This window comes from Triticum urartu, chromosome 6 (assembly GCF_003073215.2).
Source record: "Triticum urartu cultivar G1812 chromosome 6, Tu2.1, whole genome shotgun sequence".
NCBI classification, from domain to species: domain Eukaryota; kingdom Viridiplantae; phylum Streptophyta; class Magnoliopsida; order Poales; family Poaceae; genus Triticum; species Triticum urartu.
The window spans coordinates 28,140,466-28,161,235 of NC_053027.1; the positions used below are offsets into that span (position 1 = coordinate 28,140,466).

The following is a 20,770-nucleotide window of genomic DNA, read 5'->3' on the forward strand; positions in this document are numbered from 1 at the left end:
AGCTGCAGGACTTAGTGAAATTAGTAAGTCCGTGGAAACAGAATTAGCAAGTGCACCTCTTTGCAAGCTTGCACTAGTCATCACACACATCCTAAAAATATATGGGTTGCACCTCTGGAGAGATGACAAAACCCTTAACAAAACGCATGTAGAACTCACGGGCATAGCATGCACACATTAATCATGGCAAAAATGACAATAGTGCTAAACGGAGTAGCAGATCTGACAATTAACTCAAGTAGCCCTCTTCTAATAGCATTTCGGGCATCAAGATGAGCTCAAATGAAAATTATGCAATGAAATGAAATGATGTACTTTCTGAGATGAACATTTTGATATGCTATATGCATGAATCGGAGCTACGGATGCAAAGTTACGGAGCCGCGAACATGAGCACTTGGATCTAAAAATCCGAGGACTTAGACAAAAAAACAACCTCTAGGTTTTACTGTTCATCCGGATCAGATCTGGGCGCGGCACGTGGATCGAGGTCCACCGGAGCTCTCGCCGGAGCTCCTGCTCACCGGCGCCGGAGGGAGAGGCCGAGGCGAGGGGCGAGGCCGGAGGCGGCGGTCGGGACGGCGAGCGGCCCGCGGGGCGAGGCGGCCGGGGCCGGCGGCGGCTGCGGCGGCCCGGGCGACGAGGTGGCGACGGCGGCGGCGGGGTGGACCGCGGCGGCGCGGCGCCGGAGGCGGCGGCTTGGCGCGGGCGGCGGCGGAGGGAGAGGCGCGGGGCGCGCGGCCCGGGTGGCGGCGGAGAGGGCCCGCGATGGGCCTGGGCGGGCTGGCGCGGTGGACGGCGGCGGGAGGCCACGTGGCGCTTGCCTATTGGTCCAGGGCGGCGGCGGCGGGGCGTCCGGCCGGAACGGACATGTCCGGTGCGCGCGAGGGGATTTTTAGGGTTTCGGAGGTAGGAGGAGATCCGAAAATCGGGGGCCTTTAAATAGGCATAGAGAGAGCTAGGAGAGTCCAAATGAGGTGCGGTTTTCGGCCACGCGATCATGATCGAACGCTCTAGATGATGGAGAAGAGTTAGGTGGGTTTTGGGCCAAATTGGAGGGGTGTTGGGCTGCAACACACACGAGGCCTTTTCGGTCCCTCGGTTAACCATTGGAGTATCAAACGAAGTCCAAATGGTACGAAACTTGACAGGCGGTCTACCGGTAGTAAACCAAGGCCGCTTGGCAAGTCTCGGTCCAATCCGGAAATGTTTAATCCCCACACACGAAAGAAAGCTAGAAATGACCACCGGAGAAGAACGAAGCGCCGGAATGCAAAAGGGACGACGGGGAAAATGCTCGAACGCATGAGACGAACACGTATGCAAATGCAAAGCACATGATGACATGATATGAGATGCATGACAACGACAACAACACACGGAGACAAAACCCGAACCCGAGGAAATAAATATAACTTAATGCCGGAAACGGCAAGAGTTGGAGTACAAATAGGGAAAGTTACATCCGGGGTGTTACAGCAGGAAAGGCTTGCACTTGCTCCTCCCACTCCCATTCCTCCCATTCCACCATTCCAATTAAATTCATCTCATGCAGTCTCGGAAATGCAGCCAACACCTGGGAAGAACTAGGACTTTGGTGATGGTAGGACTGCATGAATTCAGGTCCAACACGCTTGATGGCTGGAGCACGCTTGATCTGAAAGAACTCTAAATAGGGGAGCTGACACAAGCCATCAGGAAGCTGTGTGCAGCAAACCAGGTCGTTAATGAACAAAATCCTCAAGCTATTGTGGGGCACAACTAATGATGACATCATCCACCTTGGTAGCCGTCGGCCAAAATATCCATTGATTTCAAGATTATGTAAGCTGGGTGGAGGACGGAGCTCATCACACACCGTCTCAATTCGTTGTTGCTCTTCCACAGAGACACTATCTTCATCTTTAATCATCCCATCATCTCCCAATCTTCTACCACAATCTAAGGACAGTCTGGTAAGATGCACCTTTTCACCAAGCTTTGCCTTTGTTGCGGATGAGGAAATAGTTACATCCTCCAACCCATGTATTCCAAGACGTCTGAGCCGAGAAAGAGGGCCCAACTCTTCCAAACTGCACCAATCACCATCCACCGAAACTGGAAACCCATATACTAACCTCAAGTTTGTTAGAGCACAGAACCCCCTAGGTATGCCACTTATACTGGTTCCACTGAAGTTAAAATACCTTAGCTCCCCTAACTTTAAAATGCTACGTGGAAGTTCCACAAACTGTTTGCATCCTCTAAGGCTAATGTACTTCAACAATTTCATCTTTCCAATGCTATCTGGCAGACTAGATATATCATTGTTTGTGAGGGACAAGTACCTCAGGTGCTTGAGCTTATGCAAAGATTGAAGCAATGCTACAACATCTTTAGAATCTATATGTAAAGTTCGTAGGCATGGGAAATGAACCAACGAATCACCAGGCTTAATATTTATATGGCCAACTGATATTAGTGCCCTTAATGTCTTTTGTGCTTGCAAAGAACTCCAGTCTAATCCATCTGATTCTGATGGTTTGCTTTCTAGAGATAACCGAAGAAACCCATGTGCAGTAAGTTTATTAACAATATTAGTTTCTCCACTGTGAGCTGCTAGTGCCTCATCTCTAGCCACAAATTGAGCAAATGAGCGTACAACATCATGCATGTAGCAAACATTTTGATCAATGTACTTTGTATCTGGCTCTATAAGATTCCTCAGTATCAGCTCTTTATAGTGCTTGCTTCCTAGTTCTTCTAAGTCATCCGAGGTCCCGTGAAGAAATCCTTCACTAATCCACATGCCAATGATTTCATCGCTATAAAACACTGTAGTTTTAGGGAGAAGGGAGTAGTGTAGAAAGCATTGTTTGGCAGAAGAAGATAAGTCTTCATAACTTAAATATACTGCATTGTTTAGCCCTTCGGGCATTCCAGATATCGACCATATAGAATCATTCAAAACCATCTCCCACTCACGGTGTTTTATGTCCCTCTGACACAAGAGTCCTCCCATTACTTTGACAGCAAGAGGCAAACCATCACATCTTGCTACAATTTGTACTCCAATATCCTTGAGCATATCCATTTCATGGTCATCAATCTCACTTGATATTATCTGCAAGCAATTAACTACCTAAATTATCGGTCAATAAGGAGTGGTTTTCCTTGAGAGAGAAAATAATAGTTTATTAACTGCTAGTGTCAACTTAATATTAGTCAATAATAGGCTAGTGGAGAAAGATCGGTTAATGTACTACCTGATTGAACTATCAAGTGAATGAACTGCTAAGCGGGGATGTTGCTGTCAACTGAGATGCCTAGAATGTGAGTTACTATAATCATAACATGCTCACCCAGACAAGATGTTAAGTTTCTCACTCTTTTAGCCACAATATGCTTAGTTCAATCTATCACCTCAGAATCTATAGAAATTATGTGTTAAGTTATGCGGATAGATACTACGATACATAAATCCATTCTCTGAAAAATAGAGTCTATTTGATCTACGACTACACAAGGGAGGAGGCTTCTTACATGTTTAAATTATGTATAATTGCACGTATGCACTTTTATAATCTGGACATCGGATAAGTAGAAGAATTTGAAGTACAAGCTTTTATTTTCATTCATGTTGGTAGATCATGGGACAGGTTGCCTAGAACCTATTGGTGGGCCTGGGCACACTTTAGTATCAATTACAGCTTTTTCATACTATGGTATATTACTATACCACTTATGCCAAACACGACTGAGTTTTAGCCCAAGAATTGACTGTGTATTTGTAAACATGATGGAAATGGAAGAACAATACCACTTGTTTTCACCTTTTATAAATTGAAGAACATTTATATGGTCCTAATTATTGATTTTGTTTGGATTTGCATTTTAGGTGGCGACTACCTTTATTTCAAAATTTTAGCTTTCTAAAATGGGAAACCAGCGCCACAATATGAAAGAAAAAGATAGAGACTAGCAAAAAAATTATGAATTAATTACTCCCAGGTACAACTATAATTTGAAAATGATGCGTGGGGTCTAGTGCTATTGTAGTCTAACTTTTTTTCTAGAATAAGCATAAGTACGTGTATCTTATATTAAGAGAAGAGGGTAAGATACCCGTCCACCATTGTTACAAGCCGAGCACGAAGGCTCGGATTACAACTCAAAACCGACTACTCGCTAGAGTTCCACCTATACAACTTTTGGAAGCACGTTAGCATGCGGCAGGTGCATGTTCTGTGGCATGTATATGTTGCATTCATCTTGTATGAGTCCATGTCATTGTAATCTCAAAGTTTAGTGTGACCAATTATTATATCTCTACCCCAAAAAAGCATGGAGCTAGTAATATTAATGATGCATGGAATTCAGTTACGCACCTGCTTCTTGAGCAATGACCAGGCATCCTCCTCTAATTTGTCCACATGGTGGTAGGGAAGCACAGCTTTCATCCTTCGAGCTACTGTTTGATCTCTAGTAGTGACGAGGACTCGGCTACCTCGAGCCACGACATTAGTCAATTGTGTTTTAAGCACATCATCCCATGCTCCATGGTTCCAAACATCATCTAGCACTATGAATAGCTTCTTCCCTTTCAAGGTAGTGGCAAGGATTGGCTCAAGCACAGCCAACGCCTTTTCATCACCATGTACTCCCCCCACTTGCGTGATTATAGTCCTGAGCAACTCCACCTCGTCGAAGTCCTTGTTGATGCTCAACCATATCGTCTTCTCAAACTCGTTGTTCAAGGCTTCATCATTGAAGACCTTCTGGGCAAGAGTGGTCTTGCCGATTCTGCCGACACCAACAACGGCGACCACCATGATGTTGGTGTTGCCCTCCTTTTCACTCAGCATGATCTCAACCAGCTTTCTTGTGTCTTGTTCGATCTTCTCTCCGACTACGCCTGACCGGTCAAACACCCCTGATGTCTCACGTCTCTTATTTCCAGAATGAGAGGCTTGCACCTTGCTGCTACGATCCTCATAGGAACCAAGAGGGATGAAGCTAAAAGCAGCGCTTCGCTCCTTGATGACGCCGAGCCTCTTGTTGACCACCTTGATGCGGGTGCCGATGTCGTGGGCATGGGAGGGATTCCGCATGCAGAAGAGCAAGGGGTTGAAGCACCCCACATCTTTAGTGGACAGACGGTGCTCCATGGCCTTGAGCTGGCAGAGGTCGAGGATGTCGGCAGCTTCATACATGGCACGCTTGAGCTGGGCCACCCACTCTTGCACGCTCTTGTCGGTGACGTTTCTCCTGTCAGCGTCCGCAAGGAAGTTCTTTAGGTCCCTTAGCTTGACATCCATCCTCTCAATCTCGTCTCCGACTCCAAGCAGCATGTACACCTCTTCCTTCACCATCTCCGTGAGCATGTTTTGCATGTAGGATGCAAAAGCATCCAGGACCATCGCCATGTTCGCTGCTTTTTGCTGTAACAAAGATGAACCAACATATCATCTCCAGCACTCGTTGTAGCTAAGATTACCAGCAAAAAGAAAGGGAAGAGCTGCACTAGAATGCTAACATGAGAACATGATGAACAATTTATAAGCATGAGCAATAATAGAAATAGGCAAACTTAAGGCACCTAGATCGACAGATGCAAGAAAAGCCAGCCAAGCAACAGCCAACAGAAAGGGAAATCCGATATTACCTTCAAGATGAACTGGATGTTGCTCCTGCTGCTCGTACTGGTAAAGGGCTAGCTAGAATGGACGGACCGCTCTGTTTATAAAGCCAAAGGGAAATTAGCCCTCTGACGCTACCCTGTTACTACATTAATGCAACTTGTATGAGCATCTCTGTAATTATATTAGCTAGCTATATGTTGCATAGTCTTGCTTAGTCTCTATAATTAGACGCTGCATGTAATATTAACTGATTAATTAGCGGTGCCAGATCAATCAGAAAGTCAGATGTGTCCAGGATGCGTGCACGCAAACGACGCTAAATTTTCTTGTTCATTCTGACGTGATCGACAGCTCACCATGACAATGAAAGATGAGCTGCACCAGCTTTAATCAATCATCAGATTGATATGTGAGCAGGCAGCTAATTAGCTGGTCAATGGTACAATGCAACTGACGCCACCTCTAATCTAATAATATCATGAAACCAGCAGCCACCATTCACCAGCCAATTGGTATATTGCATGACAGAGGCATATTGCCTTAGTTAAGTCTGCACTAGGAAACTGGTGAAGTGTTGTTTACTACTACTATATACCCTTAGATGTACCTAGATATATTCTTTAGGACTCACTCGAGACAAGTCTAGACTTATGTGCCTTCTAAAGTCTTCTTGAATTTCCTTTTTTTCAGTCTTGAAATATGAGAGTTGTTGACAGCTATTATTTCAATTAAAATACATATATCTGTGAAATACACACAAATCCAAAATGTGTTTCATGAAAAAATTTATGAGATTTACATATCTATTCTCAAATGGCTGTAAATATGCTATTCTATCCATAGGTGTTGTATTTTTCTTTGTTTTCCTTCTGAAAGTACGAACCTGCACGAAAATGTGAGTAGAGCCTTGTTCCGCTTAAAAGAAAGAGCTTGTTCAAATGCAGATCAGCAAGATTCGTAGCAATAGCACAGCAAATCTAATTTAATCATGAGGGGAGTAAGTGGTATACTTAACGTTGAAATGGTCTATTCATTTGGAAGATAGCCAAACTATTTAGTGAACTTTTCAAACTATTTGAAATACCACAACCACATAAATTTTTGTGATTCAGTTTGATGGTTTCATACTAGTGAACTTTTCAGAAACTTAACTTGCAGCACTGTACTACTATTTAGCAGGTAAAATTAGTACATAGATAAGCTGAGGTAGATTCAATCTTTTCTCATCATGATGTAAGAATGACTGTTACAGCTTGGACATCAGGTTGATGGCACACCTCCAGACCAACGCCTTTGTTTCCACATATGACCAATAATGCAAGCCTGATGTTGAGACCAAATATTTTAACACCCAAGACTATTTCACTTCAAACAATATAATATCGCAACGGAGGCAACACCTAATGCATGACCAAGTATTGGACGGACGTATAGGTTGGAACGAAGACAAATCACAGACAGTATGACAATGTATATATATTTGGATCTCATTGCAGCCAATTTGCCTAGTAAAATTACAACCAAAAGTTTAAACCTGGATACCAAGCACCTAATAGAGATGCTAAAACAGTAAGTCTGAAAGAAAGGATACTGAGAGTACCACAAGATATACTGAGAGTAACAGCAAGCCTTTCATAAATTTAGCAGTTGAAATAGCAGTATTGTAGTAAAATAGCATAGTTCACCATGCACCTTCAGAAGCAGTTTAGTTTGTCTGTGAATGACTGTATCACACAAAAAGATCCATGAACAAAACAATGATAATGTAATGAGAAACAAAGTCTACACAGAGAAAAACATGTATTATGCGGCTCCACGCCCAAAGCAATAAAAAGGAAACTAGGACCAAAGTCAGCTGTACGATTGCAGTAAAAACTAACCCGTGAAGAGTTAGAAATGTTATATAGGATTTCGCGATGCATAAAAAATAACCCGTGAAGAATCAGAACTGTTATACAGAACAAGAACTAGGGCCAAAATGTGTCATCAACAACTTTGTGAGATTTACATATTTATTCTCAAATGGCTGTAAATATGCTATTCTACTCACACGTGTTGTAAGCAACAGAAACCAACCTGCTAAGTGTGTACCGAGATATAAGATCTGTGTATAAGCTGCACTTCCTCGTCACTGCAGAACCCTATTATGGCTGGTTGTCCATATCCTCGCGATTCCATCAGAACATGCACTTATAACATGTTCATTTTCCAAGAATTTAGCATCACATACTTCGAACACAGATCCCATCTGCATTATATAACCAAGTACATAAAGCACTTAATCTGCATTCTGCTACATAAAGAAATGAGATCACTATTCATAACTGCCAGTATAAGTTCCTTTTTTACAGTAGCACATGACATGAATCCAAGCAACTACTACCGTCAAAAACATGACAAAGGAATGGTGATCTAACTGCACCCTTGATACTCACAACTCAAATCACCATCCCTGGAACAAGACATATTTCCATCATAAATACAGGTGTGTTTTATTGATGCGGCTTGGAAAGAAGACGGCAGTGTGGGTTTGCGAATTCCCTTGTTCAATCAAGATGGCTATCAGTGCCGTGTCTGTGAAAGTGGCATCCTCACTCCAAGCCGAGGCATTGGCTTGTATGTTGGCAAGTTTTGTTTTTGCAGGAAAGCATCGATTGCATCCTATTTATTTTGTAACAGATTGTCAGATATCAGTGCAAGAGGAAGACATGGAATATCTTCTCTCCAAGCAGTTGCAATGAAGCATTAAGCCAATTGTAGCTCAAACTTTGACATAACTAATAAAATGGAACATCGACTGATTAACATCCTAATTCCCAAGAAAAGCCAATGAAGATGCTCATGGTCATGGACTAGTCAAAGGAAGAAGCAAGAATCCAAATGCTGAAAAACAACTAGCAGGTAACTCTTACTTCTTATCATGGTTTGTATCATAGTGACTTTTCAGTTTGCAACTACTCATATGTTTAAGATCAAAGATCTGTAGGATCATCTGCTTATGTTGGAAGTCCCTGCTTAAGGGGAAGTGCAATCACAGACTAGAACTATCTTTTTGTTTGTTTGTAATAGACTGGAGCATAGACAAGGAAACATTGACTTTACTACAATTTGACATTTATTTAAACAAATCCATTTGTAGAATGGATAGTGCCCACAGTGGAAAGGTCAGGGTTCCAAGAGTTGTTCAATAGAAAAGATATAAGTATAAACAAATCCTATCCGATAAAAAGTATAACTGCATTTTGACATGAATTTTCCAAAGCATACAAAAGAGATCACCTTTCCATATATTGACAGAGCGGTCTTCACTGCCACTAGCAATCAGGCCAGATGAATGTGCATCGACATAATATAGAAGAGAAGTGTGCCCAATCATCTCCAACAGGGGCTAGCTGGTTAATGCCCATAATCTGATAGTTCTGCGGCCAATCAAAAATATCATGTATGAATAAACAGACAGTGGTTCTAAACTCGAAGAGTAGAATTGATGCACACAAATGTAAAAGGATAATAAAAATATTAAGAGGCGAGTTGCTCACAGCGGTCGATGGCTCCAGTTGCTTCTTGACGCGCCAGGTGCATGGGAAAATTGTGAAGTAACAAACTCAACATCTCATATATTTCATCCATCATTGGGTGCAACCCATCCTCTGCATTGAAAGAGTGCACCTCATTCTTCACCTCGATCCAGCTCCGACCAGGGACTTTGCTTAATCCTTTATTCTTCATTTCCCTCTGTACCATTGCTCTATCACTCCACATCCCAAGACCAGAATACATGCTGGAGAGGAGAACATATGTGGAGTGCTGTCTAGGCTCTGCCTCCAATAGATAACCACTTGCTAGTTCCATATTCCCATGGATTCTGCAAGCACCTAAAAGAGTCATCCACACCATGGCATCTGGTTCAAATGGCATAAGGTCAATAAGCTCTTTTACTTTGTCAAGCTGCCCAGCCCTCCCATACAGATCAATGACACATGCATAATGCTCAATCCGAAGAGGAATTCCATACCTAATTTCCATCGTATTGAGGATTTCTGAACCTTCGTCTAAAAGACCAGCATGGCTGTAGCCAGTAATCAGGCCAACAAATGTAATATGATCCAAAGGAACCTTGAGCTCCAGTAATCAAGCCCAATGCTGGTCCATATTTGGCAATCTTCCCGTGCAGCTGGTGCATCAAGAAAGAAGAAACAACTGGAGTCATCGACCACTGTGAGCAACGCGGCGAATGTTGCCTCGTCTTGACGTAACCCCTCCCTCTCCATCTCAACAAACAGCTGAACTTTTGGAGCAACCTTCCCAGACTCCACATAGCCGGCAACCAGTGCGTTCCAAGAAACAGTGTTCCGCTCCGGCATTCCATCAAACACCCGACGAGCATCCCTCGTGCGGCCACATTTCGTGTATCATGTGAAGCAATGCGGTCGCAGCAAAGACATTACCAGCGATTTGCGGCGCTCACCTCGGCACCTCCGTGGACACCGCCGCCCAGGTCACCGTCGTGTGCAGTTCGCAGGACCCGGGTCGCCGCCTCCGTGGACTGGACACCCCACCACACGCAGCTTGTCGCCTCCGTGGACGCCTCACCGCACCAGCACGCCGCACCACCGCACCCATCTAGCAGCCTCCGGGCGGAGGAGGATGGGAGCGGGCGGAGGAGCTGGGGAGAGGTTACTTTATGCGGCCGGTGGCGACGCCCGAAACGGCTGGGTGCACAACAGTGCAGCGACAGCCGGCTCCTTTGTGCTTTGTTTCTCTGGTGGTAGTTGCACACAAGGTGTATGATAAAATGCTAGAAAGAGGGTAAGAAGGAGGAAGAAGAGATGAAGCCGCATATGACGAACCGTGGGCTCCAAGGCGGTGCCTTCAGGAAGGGGACGACACCAAAGCGCCGCCACCACCCGATCCGAGGATCTGATTTTCCCGTGGAGCAACCCCAACCAAAAACACGAGCTGAAAGGACCCGCCTTTTCACACCCTTGGGTTGCCCCAGTGCCGAGACCCAATAGGCCGGCCAAACTGGCCTCCATTGCCCCGTCCTGCGGCACCGCATGCAGGACGAGCATGGTCCTGCTGCCGGGCGAGAGACGAGCTCGGTCATGCTGCCGGGCGCGAGACGAGCTTGATCCTGCTGCCAAGCGCGAGACAAGCTCGGCCCTGTTGTCGGGCGCGAGACGAGCTTGGTCCTGCTGCACCGAACGCGAGACGGGCGATGGACCGCAGCTGGGAGAGGGCCAACCCTTTGACGAAAGTAGCGTCCAGATGATGAGGAGAGGAATCGAAGGCCGACACGAGCCGCCTACGCGCCAGCCGACGCCGGAACATGCCAGCCGCTGCCGCAACCGACTTGCCAAGCACACCACCGTGAGCCGCCACCATGCCGTCGCAGCTCACCCCACGCAGCCACCGCCACCACCAACACGATGACGATGTCGCAGCCATCATTCTGAGCCGCCCGCCAGCGGCCAGGGCCAGATCCGGGTGGATCTGACCGGTCTCACCGGGCACCCACCGCTGCGCCCTCTTGCCCCGCCCAGCAGCCATTGAGAGGAGGAAGAGGGAGCCCACCAGTTGTCACGCCGCCCCCCCCGCCGGCAGAAGGCCACGGCAGGGGCAGCCGCCCGCGACCCGCGCCGCCCCCGGCCCGCAGAGCCCCTAAGTTATGCCTGCCGGCATACTTTGCAGGAGAAAAAGATTAGTTTAGATATTTAACTGAATTATCACTGCCAGCATACTTCATTTCAGAAAGTATATGGGTGGAAGATCTGGCTGTGTATCTTATCTTTAACTGAATTTAGATGTTTGTATTCATCCGAATTTAGGTGATGTTTTACCCACCCTGTGTTTGCTTCTGATATCTTGTGTTGTAAGCTATAATCATCTTTAGCTTTAGAAAACTATGAAATATAGTACCACAGATTAAAACTATCCTAGCTCGCCCCTTCAGTACATACACCTGACTGACTCTTCAGATTGTCATTCAATTTTCGTAATTAATAATCACCGTAGTGAGCAGGCAATTCAGCATCACTTGGGTTCCATAAGCTAGTAGGGATATATGTTGTCACTCAGAAAAATCCCAAATTTGTGGAGCTTGACCATCCTATGTGGAAAACTGCTTGACCAGCTACATGCCTTGTGCCGGTGTCCATCTGTATCTATCTCTTGCCAAAACTCTAGAGCTCCTCTTGATTTCCTCCTACATTTTGATTTCTGAATTCAAACTAAAGCAACAAGCCTCCATGCTCCTCCTTTCTCAAACCAACCAACAAGCCAAAAAAAAGAAGATGACTCTGTTTTAGCACTACGGAAGTTTGAAGGCTGATCCTAGAAGTATTGTCTTAAAGATATCAATCTTAGATCCTTTACCTTTTCTCATACCAGCTAATTTGGTAGTGGTAAGTTACTGTCAAATGAGCCTCGTTGCGTCTGAACTAGTTGATTACTTCTACATGAGAATTGACATCACATTTCGAACCAACAAGGCAGCTAAGAAAGATGACTCTGTTTTGCTGGAGTTGCTAAGATGAAGGTACTTTGTTTTTTTACTTTTCTCGTATCAATTAATTTGCAGTAGTAAATACTATCGAAAGCTGCTACTACCTGCTGGGACCATGTGTTGCCAAAGCTGAAGATGCGCAAGATACAAGGCTATCCTAGGTGATTATTCTGTCGACCGGAGCTCTGAGTTGATGCTGATTTAGTCCTTTTACATGATTTGATTGACAGAAAGTTTCTTCTGCTTGAGCTGTATGACTGACGGAAAGTTGTGGCTGATGTTGCTTTAGCAGACATACTTGATTACTGCTGTTCTCCATGGGGAACTCTGTGTAGGCACTTAGAAATGTTAATTAGGATCTTAGTTGGGAAGACCTGCTCTAGCATTGGGCAGAAGTATATTACCAGTACTACTAATCTTGTCTACTACTCCCTCTGTTCCATAATATAAGACATTTTTGGAAGCTAAAATAGCTTGCAAAAGTGTCTTACATTGTGGGACCGAGGGGGTATATGATATGGCTTTTGACAATCCGGAAAACAGGCCACTTCCTTGGCAGGAGAAAAATATTATAATGGGTCAAAGATCGGGCTGTGTATCTTATCTTTAACTGAATTTAGATGTTTATAATCATCTGAATTTCGGTGATGTTTTACCCACCCTGTGCTTGCTTGTGATATCTTGTGCTGTAAACTATAATCATCTTTAGCTTTAGAGAACAATGAAAGTTAGTACTAGAGTTTAAAACTGTCCTAGCTCACTCCCTCAGTACATACACCTGACTGACTATTCAGATTGTGATTCATTTTTCGTAATTGATGATCACCGTAGTCAGGAAGCAACTCAGCATCATTTGGGTTCCATCGGCAAGTGGGGATATATGTTGTTACTCAGAAAATCAAAAAATTGTGGAGCTTGACCATCCTATATGGAAAACAGCTTGACTAGTTACATTACATGCCTGGTGCAGGTGTGTCCATCTGCTGCCAAAAGTCTCCAGCTCATCTTGATTTCCTCCTAGATTTTGATTTCTGGAGTCATATTAAAGCAACAAGCCTACATCCTCGTCCTGTCTCAAACCAACCAACAAGCCAAAAAAAGTAAAGAAAAAAGATGACTCTGTTTTAGCACTACTGAAGTTTGAAGGCTGATCTTAGGAAGAATTGTCTTAGGATACCAATCTTATATCCTTTACTTTTCCTCATACCAGTTAATTGGTAGTGGTAAGTTACTGTCAAATGGGACTCGTTACGTCTGAACAAGTTGATTACTAGTACATGAGAATTGACATCACACTTTGAACCAACAAGCCAGCAAAAAAAAAAAAGATGACTGTTGTGCTGGAGTTGCTAAGATGAATGTACTTTTCTTCACTTTTCTCGTATCAATTAATTTGCAGTAGTAAATAGTGTCGAATGATCCTCCATTGTCAGGTTGATCACGCTATGGCTGAGCAATGTCTTTCGAATTTACAGGTGTTAGCATGCCGTGCGCTGCCATGCTCCGGTCTTTATTTATGGAAACATCCCAATGACATCTACATTTCGGCAAAGAGTCCCGCTTCGGTACAACCCCTCTTGCAATATGCATAAAGGGTAGTATGGACTTTTCACAATTTATATCTACTTTTGTAAAAACGTATACGCAGGGCAGCTTACTTGGCCCGGCCCATCTGGGATGGCATGCGATTAAAAATAGCGAACAAGGATGGCACGAGCAGGGAATCGAACCCACGATCACTTAAAACAATGCGTGCGTCCAGAACCACTGCGACAGGATAACTTTGGTGACCAATATAAAGCTAGACACATTAAGTAATGGATGGGCTGGGAATTTCAAAAAGATTTTAGAAACACTTTGTGAACTGGTCTTTTTTTCCATAATTTATTTTTATTTATTTATGTATTTTCCTTTTCCTGTTATGATTCTTATTTATTTTTCAAAAAATGCTCACGCTTTCAAAATGTTATTCAAACTTTGAAAAGGTTTGTTATTTCGAAATTTTGTTCATAAATTAATAAATATTTGCATTTTCGAAAATTGTAAGGTAATTTCAAAAATGTTTGTATCTTTAAAAGATCATTCAGAATGTCAAAATGCGAATAATTTTTTTGAAAAGCATGAACAAATTGTGAAAACAAAAATTTTCTGAGAGCACGGACAAAATATTAAATTCCAAAACATTTTTCAGAAATGAGACTAAATAAATGATATAAAAAAAGTGTTCTAAATTTGCCCAAACATTTTCCCAATTTGTGATTTTTTTAAATGAGAACATTTTTTAAATTCCAAACAAATTCCAATAGTCGTCCAACAGGACCAATGTCGTCGCTTAGTTGGGAAAGGCCTAAGATTTTATTTTTACTTTTCTATTTTTTTCGTTTTTCTATCTTTTTTTAAATTTTCATTTCTCCTTTTTAAACATTAATATTTTTTGAAATCTATTCAAAATATTGAAATGCCAAAATAACAGTTTTAAGTAACTATTTTAAATTATGATTTTAATAATTTTTATTTAATTATTTATTAAATGCTCTAAAAAGCATTTGTTGTTTTCAATTCTATCATTTTGTATTTGTTAGTTCTGTTAGAAACTTAAAATGACAGTTTTAAGTATCTACATAAATTATGATTTAAATACATTTTTCCTTCAAACCTGGCCTGGATGACTACTCGGACACGCTACGTTGAATATGGTGTTTTCTAGACATTCTTGAAATGATCCCAACATTTGCCAGCAGGTGGCATGCCCATAGTAGGCATCCATGCCCCTAATATTATTTTTTCAATGGGCTTGTATGACCAATTCTAGACACCAATAGAAGTTGCTTGGGTTTTCGGCACGATTTGCATTTCTGAAGTTTTCTCTGTCAAAAAGGTCGATAAATGGCTAGATGAGTTGCAACTTGCATATGGTGTCGGAAGTAGTTCAAACCCGCCATGGATGCCTACCATGGGCATCTCCACCTAGTGGCAAAAGTTGTGGTAATTTCAAGGATGTCCATGAAAACACCATGTTCAACGAAAGGTGTTTAGGTTGGCTAGAAGGGTATGTCAAAGAGCACGTTGTTTTTCGACATCCTTGAAATGGACATAATTTTTTTTCATTGCCTCGTATGACAAATTCAAGACACCATGACAGGTTGTTTTGGTTTCCGACAAGTTTTGTATTTTTTTCTAGAGTTTTCTCGGTAAGAAAATGCAGAAAAAAGGCTCGATGTGTCGCAACTTGCATACGGTGTCGGAAATTGTTCAAACCTGGCATGGATGCCTATAAGGGCATGCCCACCTAGTGGAAAAAGTTGGGATCATTTCAAGTCATTCAGACCAAGCATGGATGCCTAACATGGGCATGCCCACTTGCTTCCAAAATTTAGGGGCAGGTTAGAAATTTCCAAAGAATACCATGTTCAATGAAGAGTGTTCGAATAAAGTTCAAAATTAGCAAAATGGATTAACAAAAAGAGAATAAAAACGAAAATAATTGCAACAAAAAATGTTTAGGCCCTAGAAAATAAGAAATGTTTTCTGAAAATGTTAGTATATTTGAAAAATATTTGTAAATTTGAAAAAATGTTAGTGTTTTAGAATAATGCTCGTCAATTTTTAAAACTGTTTGCATTCTTTTATTGTTCAGAAATTTAAAAATTGCTCATGTTTTCAACAAAATGTACACAAATTTTATAAATTATTCGTCTTCTAAAAAAATTGCAATTTCAAAAAATGTTGACAATTTTGAAAAAAATGTTCAGAAAATTTGAAAAATATTCACAAAATCAAAGTATTTTTCATAAAAGAGGATCGGAAATTTGAAGAAAATATGCGTTTCCAAAAGAAGTTCAATATTTGAATTTTTTTTGTATCTTCAAAAATATTCATGTTTTCATAAAATATGCGTTGCCGAAGCTAGAGTCGAAGACGGTGGGGCAGGTGCGACTGAGATGGCGCTGAAGATGCACAAGATGTTAAACACGCATTGTAGATATAGATATAGGGATAGATGTTTAAGTAGTTTCGGTCGACATATCCTCACATATCCTCTGTAACCTAACTCTCTTTCCTTTATCCCTTCTTCTCCCAGTTTGTAACCCCAACAACTTCATGTATGCGCTGTTATTCAGGGAGGTGCACCCCTGCCATATAAACACGCAACGCGTCTCTCTAACGAGGCAAGACGCTTCCCGCATATCGCACATGGTAATCAGAGCCCTTCCTCTCTCCATCTAGCTATCCCGATTCCATCTAGTGCCATAGCCATGTCTTCATCCGGCGCCTCCCAAGCTAGCCTCAACGGCCAGGTCACCGAGAAGCTCAACCGCACGAATTACGTGCTCTGGCGCACGCAGGTCACACCCCACGTGCGGGGCGCCGGTGTCTTCGGCTACGTCGACGGCACCTCGCCGGAACCGGCCAGACTCCACGTCACCAAGGACAAAGACGGCAAGGAGACTTCTGAGCCCAACCCTCTCCACCCACTTTAGGTCAGGGAGGACCAACAGGTGCTCGGCTATTTGCTGAGTACGCTGTCCAGGGAGGTCCTGGTCGCGGTCACCGCGATCACCACGGCGCGTGAACTTTGGTTGGCTCTGGCGGGCATGTTCTCGTCCCAATCCCTCAGCCGCGTCAACAACATCCGAACTGCGCTCATCAACGCGCAGAAGGGCAACCAGTCCATTGCCTCCTACTTTGCCTCCCTCCACGGCCTCGCTGATGAGCTCGCCGCCGCCGGAAAACCCATCCAGGACGACGAGTTGATCTCGTACATCCTCCATGGGCTGGACGCCGACTACCAGCCGCTCATCTCCGCCCTCGACGCCCGCGTCACGCCTGTCACCCTCGATGAGCTCTATGCCATACTGAGCAACTTCGATCAGCGCATGGCCCAATTTCATGGCTCCTCCGGCGGCTTCAAGTCCTCGGCCAACGCCGCATCTCGCGGTCGTGGTCGCGGTCGTGGCTCTCCCCGCACCAAAGGGCGGCCTGGAGGCAACATCAACTGTGGTGGCTCCTCCAACTCCCGCGGCGGCCGCTCCCCCAACTCCAAACCTCGTCATGGCGGCAGCTCCACCAGGTCTCGTCCGGATGCCCCTCGCTGTCAGATCTGTGGCAAGCTTGGGCACACAGCCAAACACTGCTGGTACCGCTACGATGAAGATGACTACGACTCCCAAGACGAGGACAAAGTTGCTGCAGCTGCGGACGGCTCCTACGGCGTCGACACCAATTAGTACGTCGACAGTGGGGCCACTGGACACATCACCAGCGAGCTCGAGAAGGTGACCACGCGGGAGAAATACCGCGGCAAGGACCAGATCCACACTGCCAATGGTACAGGTATGAGGATTCGTCACGTTGGTCATACAGTTATTAAAACTCCCCATCGCAACCTTCATCTCAAAAAAAATTGCATGTCCCTAGTGCTAGTATGAATCTTCTCTCCGTTCATAGAATTTCCATTGATAATTATGTCTTTCTCGAGTTTCATCCTTTTTTCTTTTTGATCAAGGATCAAGCAACGAAGAAAGTGCTTTATCGAGGTAGATGCATTCGAGGGCTCTACCCATTGCTTCCGGAGTGTCGAAGATTCAATAAATGAGCCCACGGTGTTGCCAAGCTTTCGTCAACCCGATGGCACGATCGATTAGGCCATGCCTCTTTTTCTTTAGTTGAAAGATTGCTTAGGAAAAATAAGCTCTCGTTTGTTGGTGAGCGTAATATTGAAACAGTTTGTGATTCATGTCAACGTGCTAAGAGTCATCAGTTACCCTATCCTCTATCAACTAGTGTGTCTACAAAACCATTGCAATTAATTTTTTCTGATGTTTGGGGTCCTGCCCCTAGCTCTGTTGGTCGACACACTTACTATGTGAGCTTTATAGATGACTACAGCAGATATTCCTGGATCTATCTTCTTAAGAAACGATCTGACGTCTTTCAAGTCTTTCAAAACTTTCAAGCTCTCGTTGAGCGCAAGTTTGACAGCAAGATTATTGCTGTTCAATCGGACTGGGGGGGGGGGGGAGAGTACGAAAAGTTGAACTCTTTCTTCCAAAATCTTGGTACTTCTCACCATGTATCATGCCCTCACGCTCACCAACAAAACGGCTCTGCAGAACGTAAACACCGACACATTGTTGAGGTAGGACTAGCCCTCTTAGCCGGCGCCTCCATGCCCCTCAAGTTTTGGGATGAGGCTTTCCTCACGGCTGTCCACATCATCAACATGCTTCCTAGTCGTGTTATCAATAATGAGACTCCAGTAGAGAGGCTTCTTCATGTCAAACCTGACTACAAGTCACTTCGTGTGTTTGGCTGTGCGTGTTGGCCCAATCTTCGTCCCTACAATAATCGTAAAATCATGTTTCGCTCAAAGCAATGTGCTTTTCTTGGCTATAGTCCACTTCATAAAGGTGTCAAGTGCCTTGACATCTCCACCGGCCGTGTCTATATCTCTAGAGATGTGGTCTTTGATGAAACCAAATTTCCTTTTGCTGATCTTCATCCTAATGTCGGCGCTAGACTCCGTCAAGAAATACTTCTTTTGCCACCTCATCTATCCGGCCTTGATCACGGGGGAGAAAATAAATGTGATGATCCAATGATGACTAACCCTCCTAACCATGCTCATGAGCTTTGTGATGATGCAGGAGAAAACGGAAGTGAAAACATAGAAGAAAATGATGCACAAACCAATCCCCAAGTGCCATATTTCATGTGTCACGAGGAGGGGAGCAAATATGCCTCGGAGTGCGCTGGATCCGCCTCGGGATCGCTGCAGGAGCAGTAGCGCAGGCAATCTGCACCGGGATCCGCGCGGGCTGACGCGTCAGAACCGACAGCGGGTCCGCCCGCTCGTGCGACCGCCAGCGACTCCGCGCGTGCCACGCGCCCGTCCGCAGCTGGAGGCGACCCCGCCCCCGCTCCTCTCCACTCAGCGCTCGACACCTGGCAGCGTCCGGGTGGTCGAAGCGGCAGGCGTTTTCTGGACGAATTGTGCTGCTACAAGCGGCGCGTCGAGACGCGGCTGACGGGTGCTGAATCCGGTGCTGACTCACGCGGGCCTGCGCAATCATGTGCTCCTGACGAGCCGGTCGAGAGGCCGGGATCTTCTGCGGCGCCTACAGCATCTGGGTCACGGGGCGAAGCCACAGAGGATCCGGGGCAAGCACGAGGCGAATCTTCCTCGGAACTTGCAGCGCCCAGAACTCTTGTTCCTGACTCAGGATCTTCTGTGGCCATAGATCTAGCTGCACCATCACAACGACAAACTCGGCTGCAACAAGGTGTGATCAAGCCTGTTGATTATAAACATATAACAAAATATGGCCTAGTTTGTTCCACAGGTGAACCAGGTGAGCCAAGTACGCTTGAGGAAGCACTCGGTGATGAAAAGTGGAAAAAGGCAATGAAGGAAGAATATTTGGCACTTGAGAAAAATAACACATGGCATCTAGTCCCTCCACAGCAAGGTAAGAATCTTATTGATTGCAAATGGGTCTTCAGAATAAAAAGGAAATCTGATGGAACCATTGATCGATACAAGGCAAGACTTGTTGCCAAGGGTTTTAAGCAACGGTATGGAATAGATTATGAGGACACCTTTAGTCCTGTTGTTAAAGCTGCAACCATACGTCTTGTTTTGTCCATTGTTGTGTCTAGGGGTTGGAGTCTCAGGCAGCTAGACGTACAGAACGCGTTTTTGCACGGTGTTCTGGAAGAGGAAGTATACATGAAACAACCTCCTGGGTTTGAAAATGAACATGCACCCTCATTTGTATGAAAACTTGACAAAGCACCGTATGGGTTAAAGCAAGCACCAAGGGCATGGTATTCACGCCTTTGTCATAAAATGCAGACACTCGGTTTTGTTCCTTCCAAGTCTGATACTTCACTGTTCATTTACAATAAATTGAACACATCCATATTTGTTCTCATTTATGTTGATGACATTATTGTTACAAGTTCATCTGATGAAGCAATAACTGCATTATTGAAGGACTTGAGCACAGATTTTGCTCTTAAGGATCTTGGAAATCTTCATTATTTCCTAGGGATTGAAGTGAAGAAACATGATGATGGACTTCATCTTTCCCAGGAAAAATATGCCACTGATTTGGTAAAAAGGCTGGCTTGCAAGGTTGTAAACCCTCACCCACTCCTTTGTCAAGTTCTGAAAAATTGTCTCTTACAGAAGGTACACCTCTAAGCAAAGAGGACAACACTAAATACAGGAGCCTAGTCGGTGCATTGCAGTACTTAACTTTGACAAGGCCTGATATTTCTTTTGCTGTCAACAAAGTATGTCAGTTTCTTCATGCACCCACCAATGTTCATTGGACTGCTGCTAAACGTATAGTTCGATATGTCAAAAATACTTTGAGCATTGGTCTTAATTTCAGCAAGTCACCATCTACCTTGGTTAGTGCCTTCTCTGATTCTGATTGGGCAGGCAGTCTGGATGATAGACGCTCCACTGGTGGCTTTGCAGTCTTTTTTGGTCTTACCTAATATCATGGAGTGTAAGGAAACAGGCAACTGTGTCTAGATCAAGTACAGAGACAGAATACAAAGCATTGGCAAATGCAACAGCGGAAATTATATGGATTCAATCTATTCTTAAAGAACTTGGTGTGAAAAACACCAA

At 44.2% G+C, this 20,770-nt stretch overlaps 1 protein-coding gene and 1 pseudogene across 2 annotated transcripts; one reads left to right on the forward strand and one right to left on the reverse strand.

Moving 5' to 3' along the window:
• Nucleotides 1-1,381: 1,381 nt before the first annotated feature.
• LOC125516162 (putative disease resistance protein RGA4) lies at nucleotides 1,382-5,829 on the reverse strand. 2 transcript variants are annotated; one of them, XM_048681644.1, is made up of 3 exons: nucleotides 5,645-5,829; nucleotides 4,368-5,420; nucleotides 1,382-3,121 (listed from the first exon to the last, which is right to left on the reverse strand). In XM_048681644.1, exons 2-3 carry the CDS (start codon nucleotides 5,403-5,405, stop codon nucleotides 1,460-1,462), a joined length of 2,700 nt encoding a protein of 899 aa, XP_048537601.1. In that variant the 5' UTR covers nucleotides 5,406-5,420; nucleotides 5,645-5,829; the 3' UTR covers nucleotides 1,382-1,459. The 2 variants fall into 2 exon arrangements, with proteins under 2 accessions (XP_048537601.1, XP_048537602.1); XM_048681645.1 differs by having other exon boundaries at nucleotides 1,382-3,103; nucleotides 5,645-5,827.
• Nucleotides 5,830-16,859: 11,030 nt separating this feature from the next.
• Nucleotides 16,860-16,998, forward strand: LOC125517771 (annotated as a pseudogene).
• The last annotated feature ends 3,772 nt before the right edge of the window (nucleotides 16,999-20,770 follow it).

Coding starts and splice junctions, on each gene's coding strand:
- LOC125516162 (XM_048681644.1), bottom strand. CDS start 5,405: ATGGCGATGGTCCTGGATGCTTTTGCATCCTACATGCAAAACATGCTC. Junction 3,122..4,367: donor GGTCATTGCTCAAGAAGCAG/GTGCGTAACTGA, acceptor CCGATAATTTAG/GTAGTTAATTGCTTGCAGAT.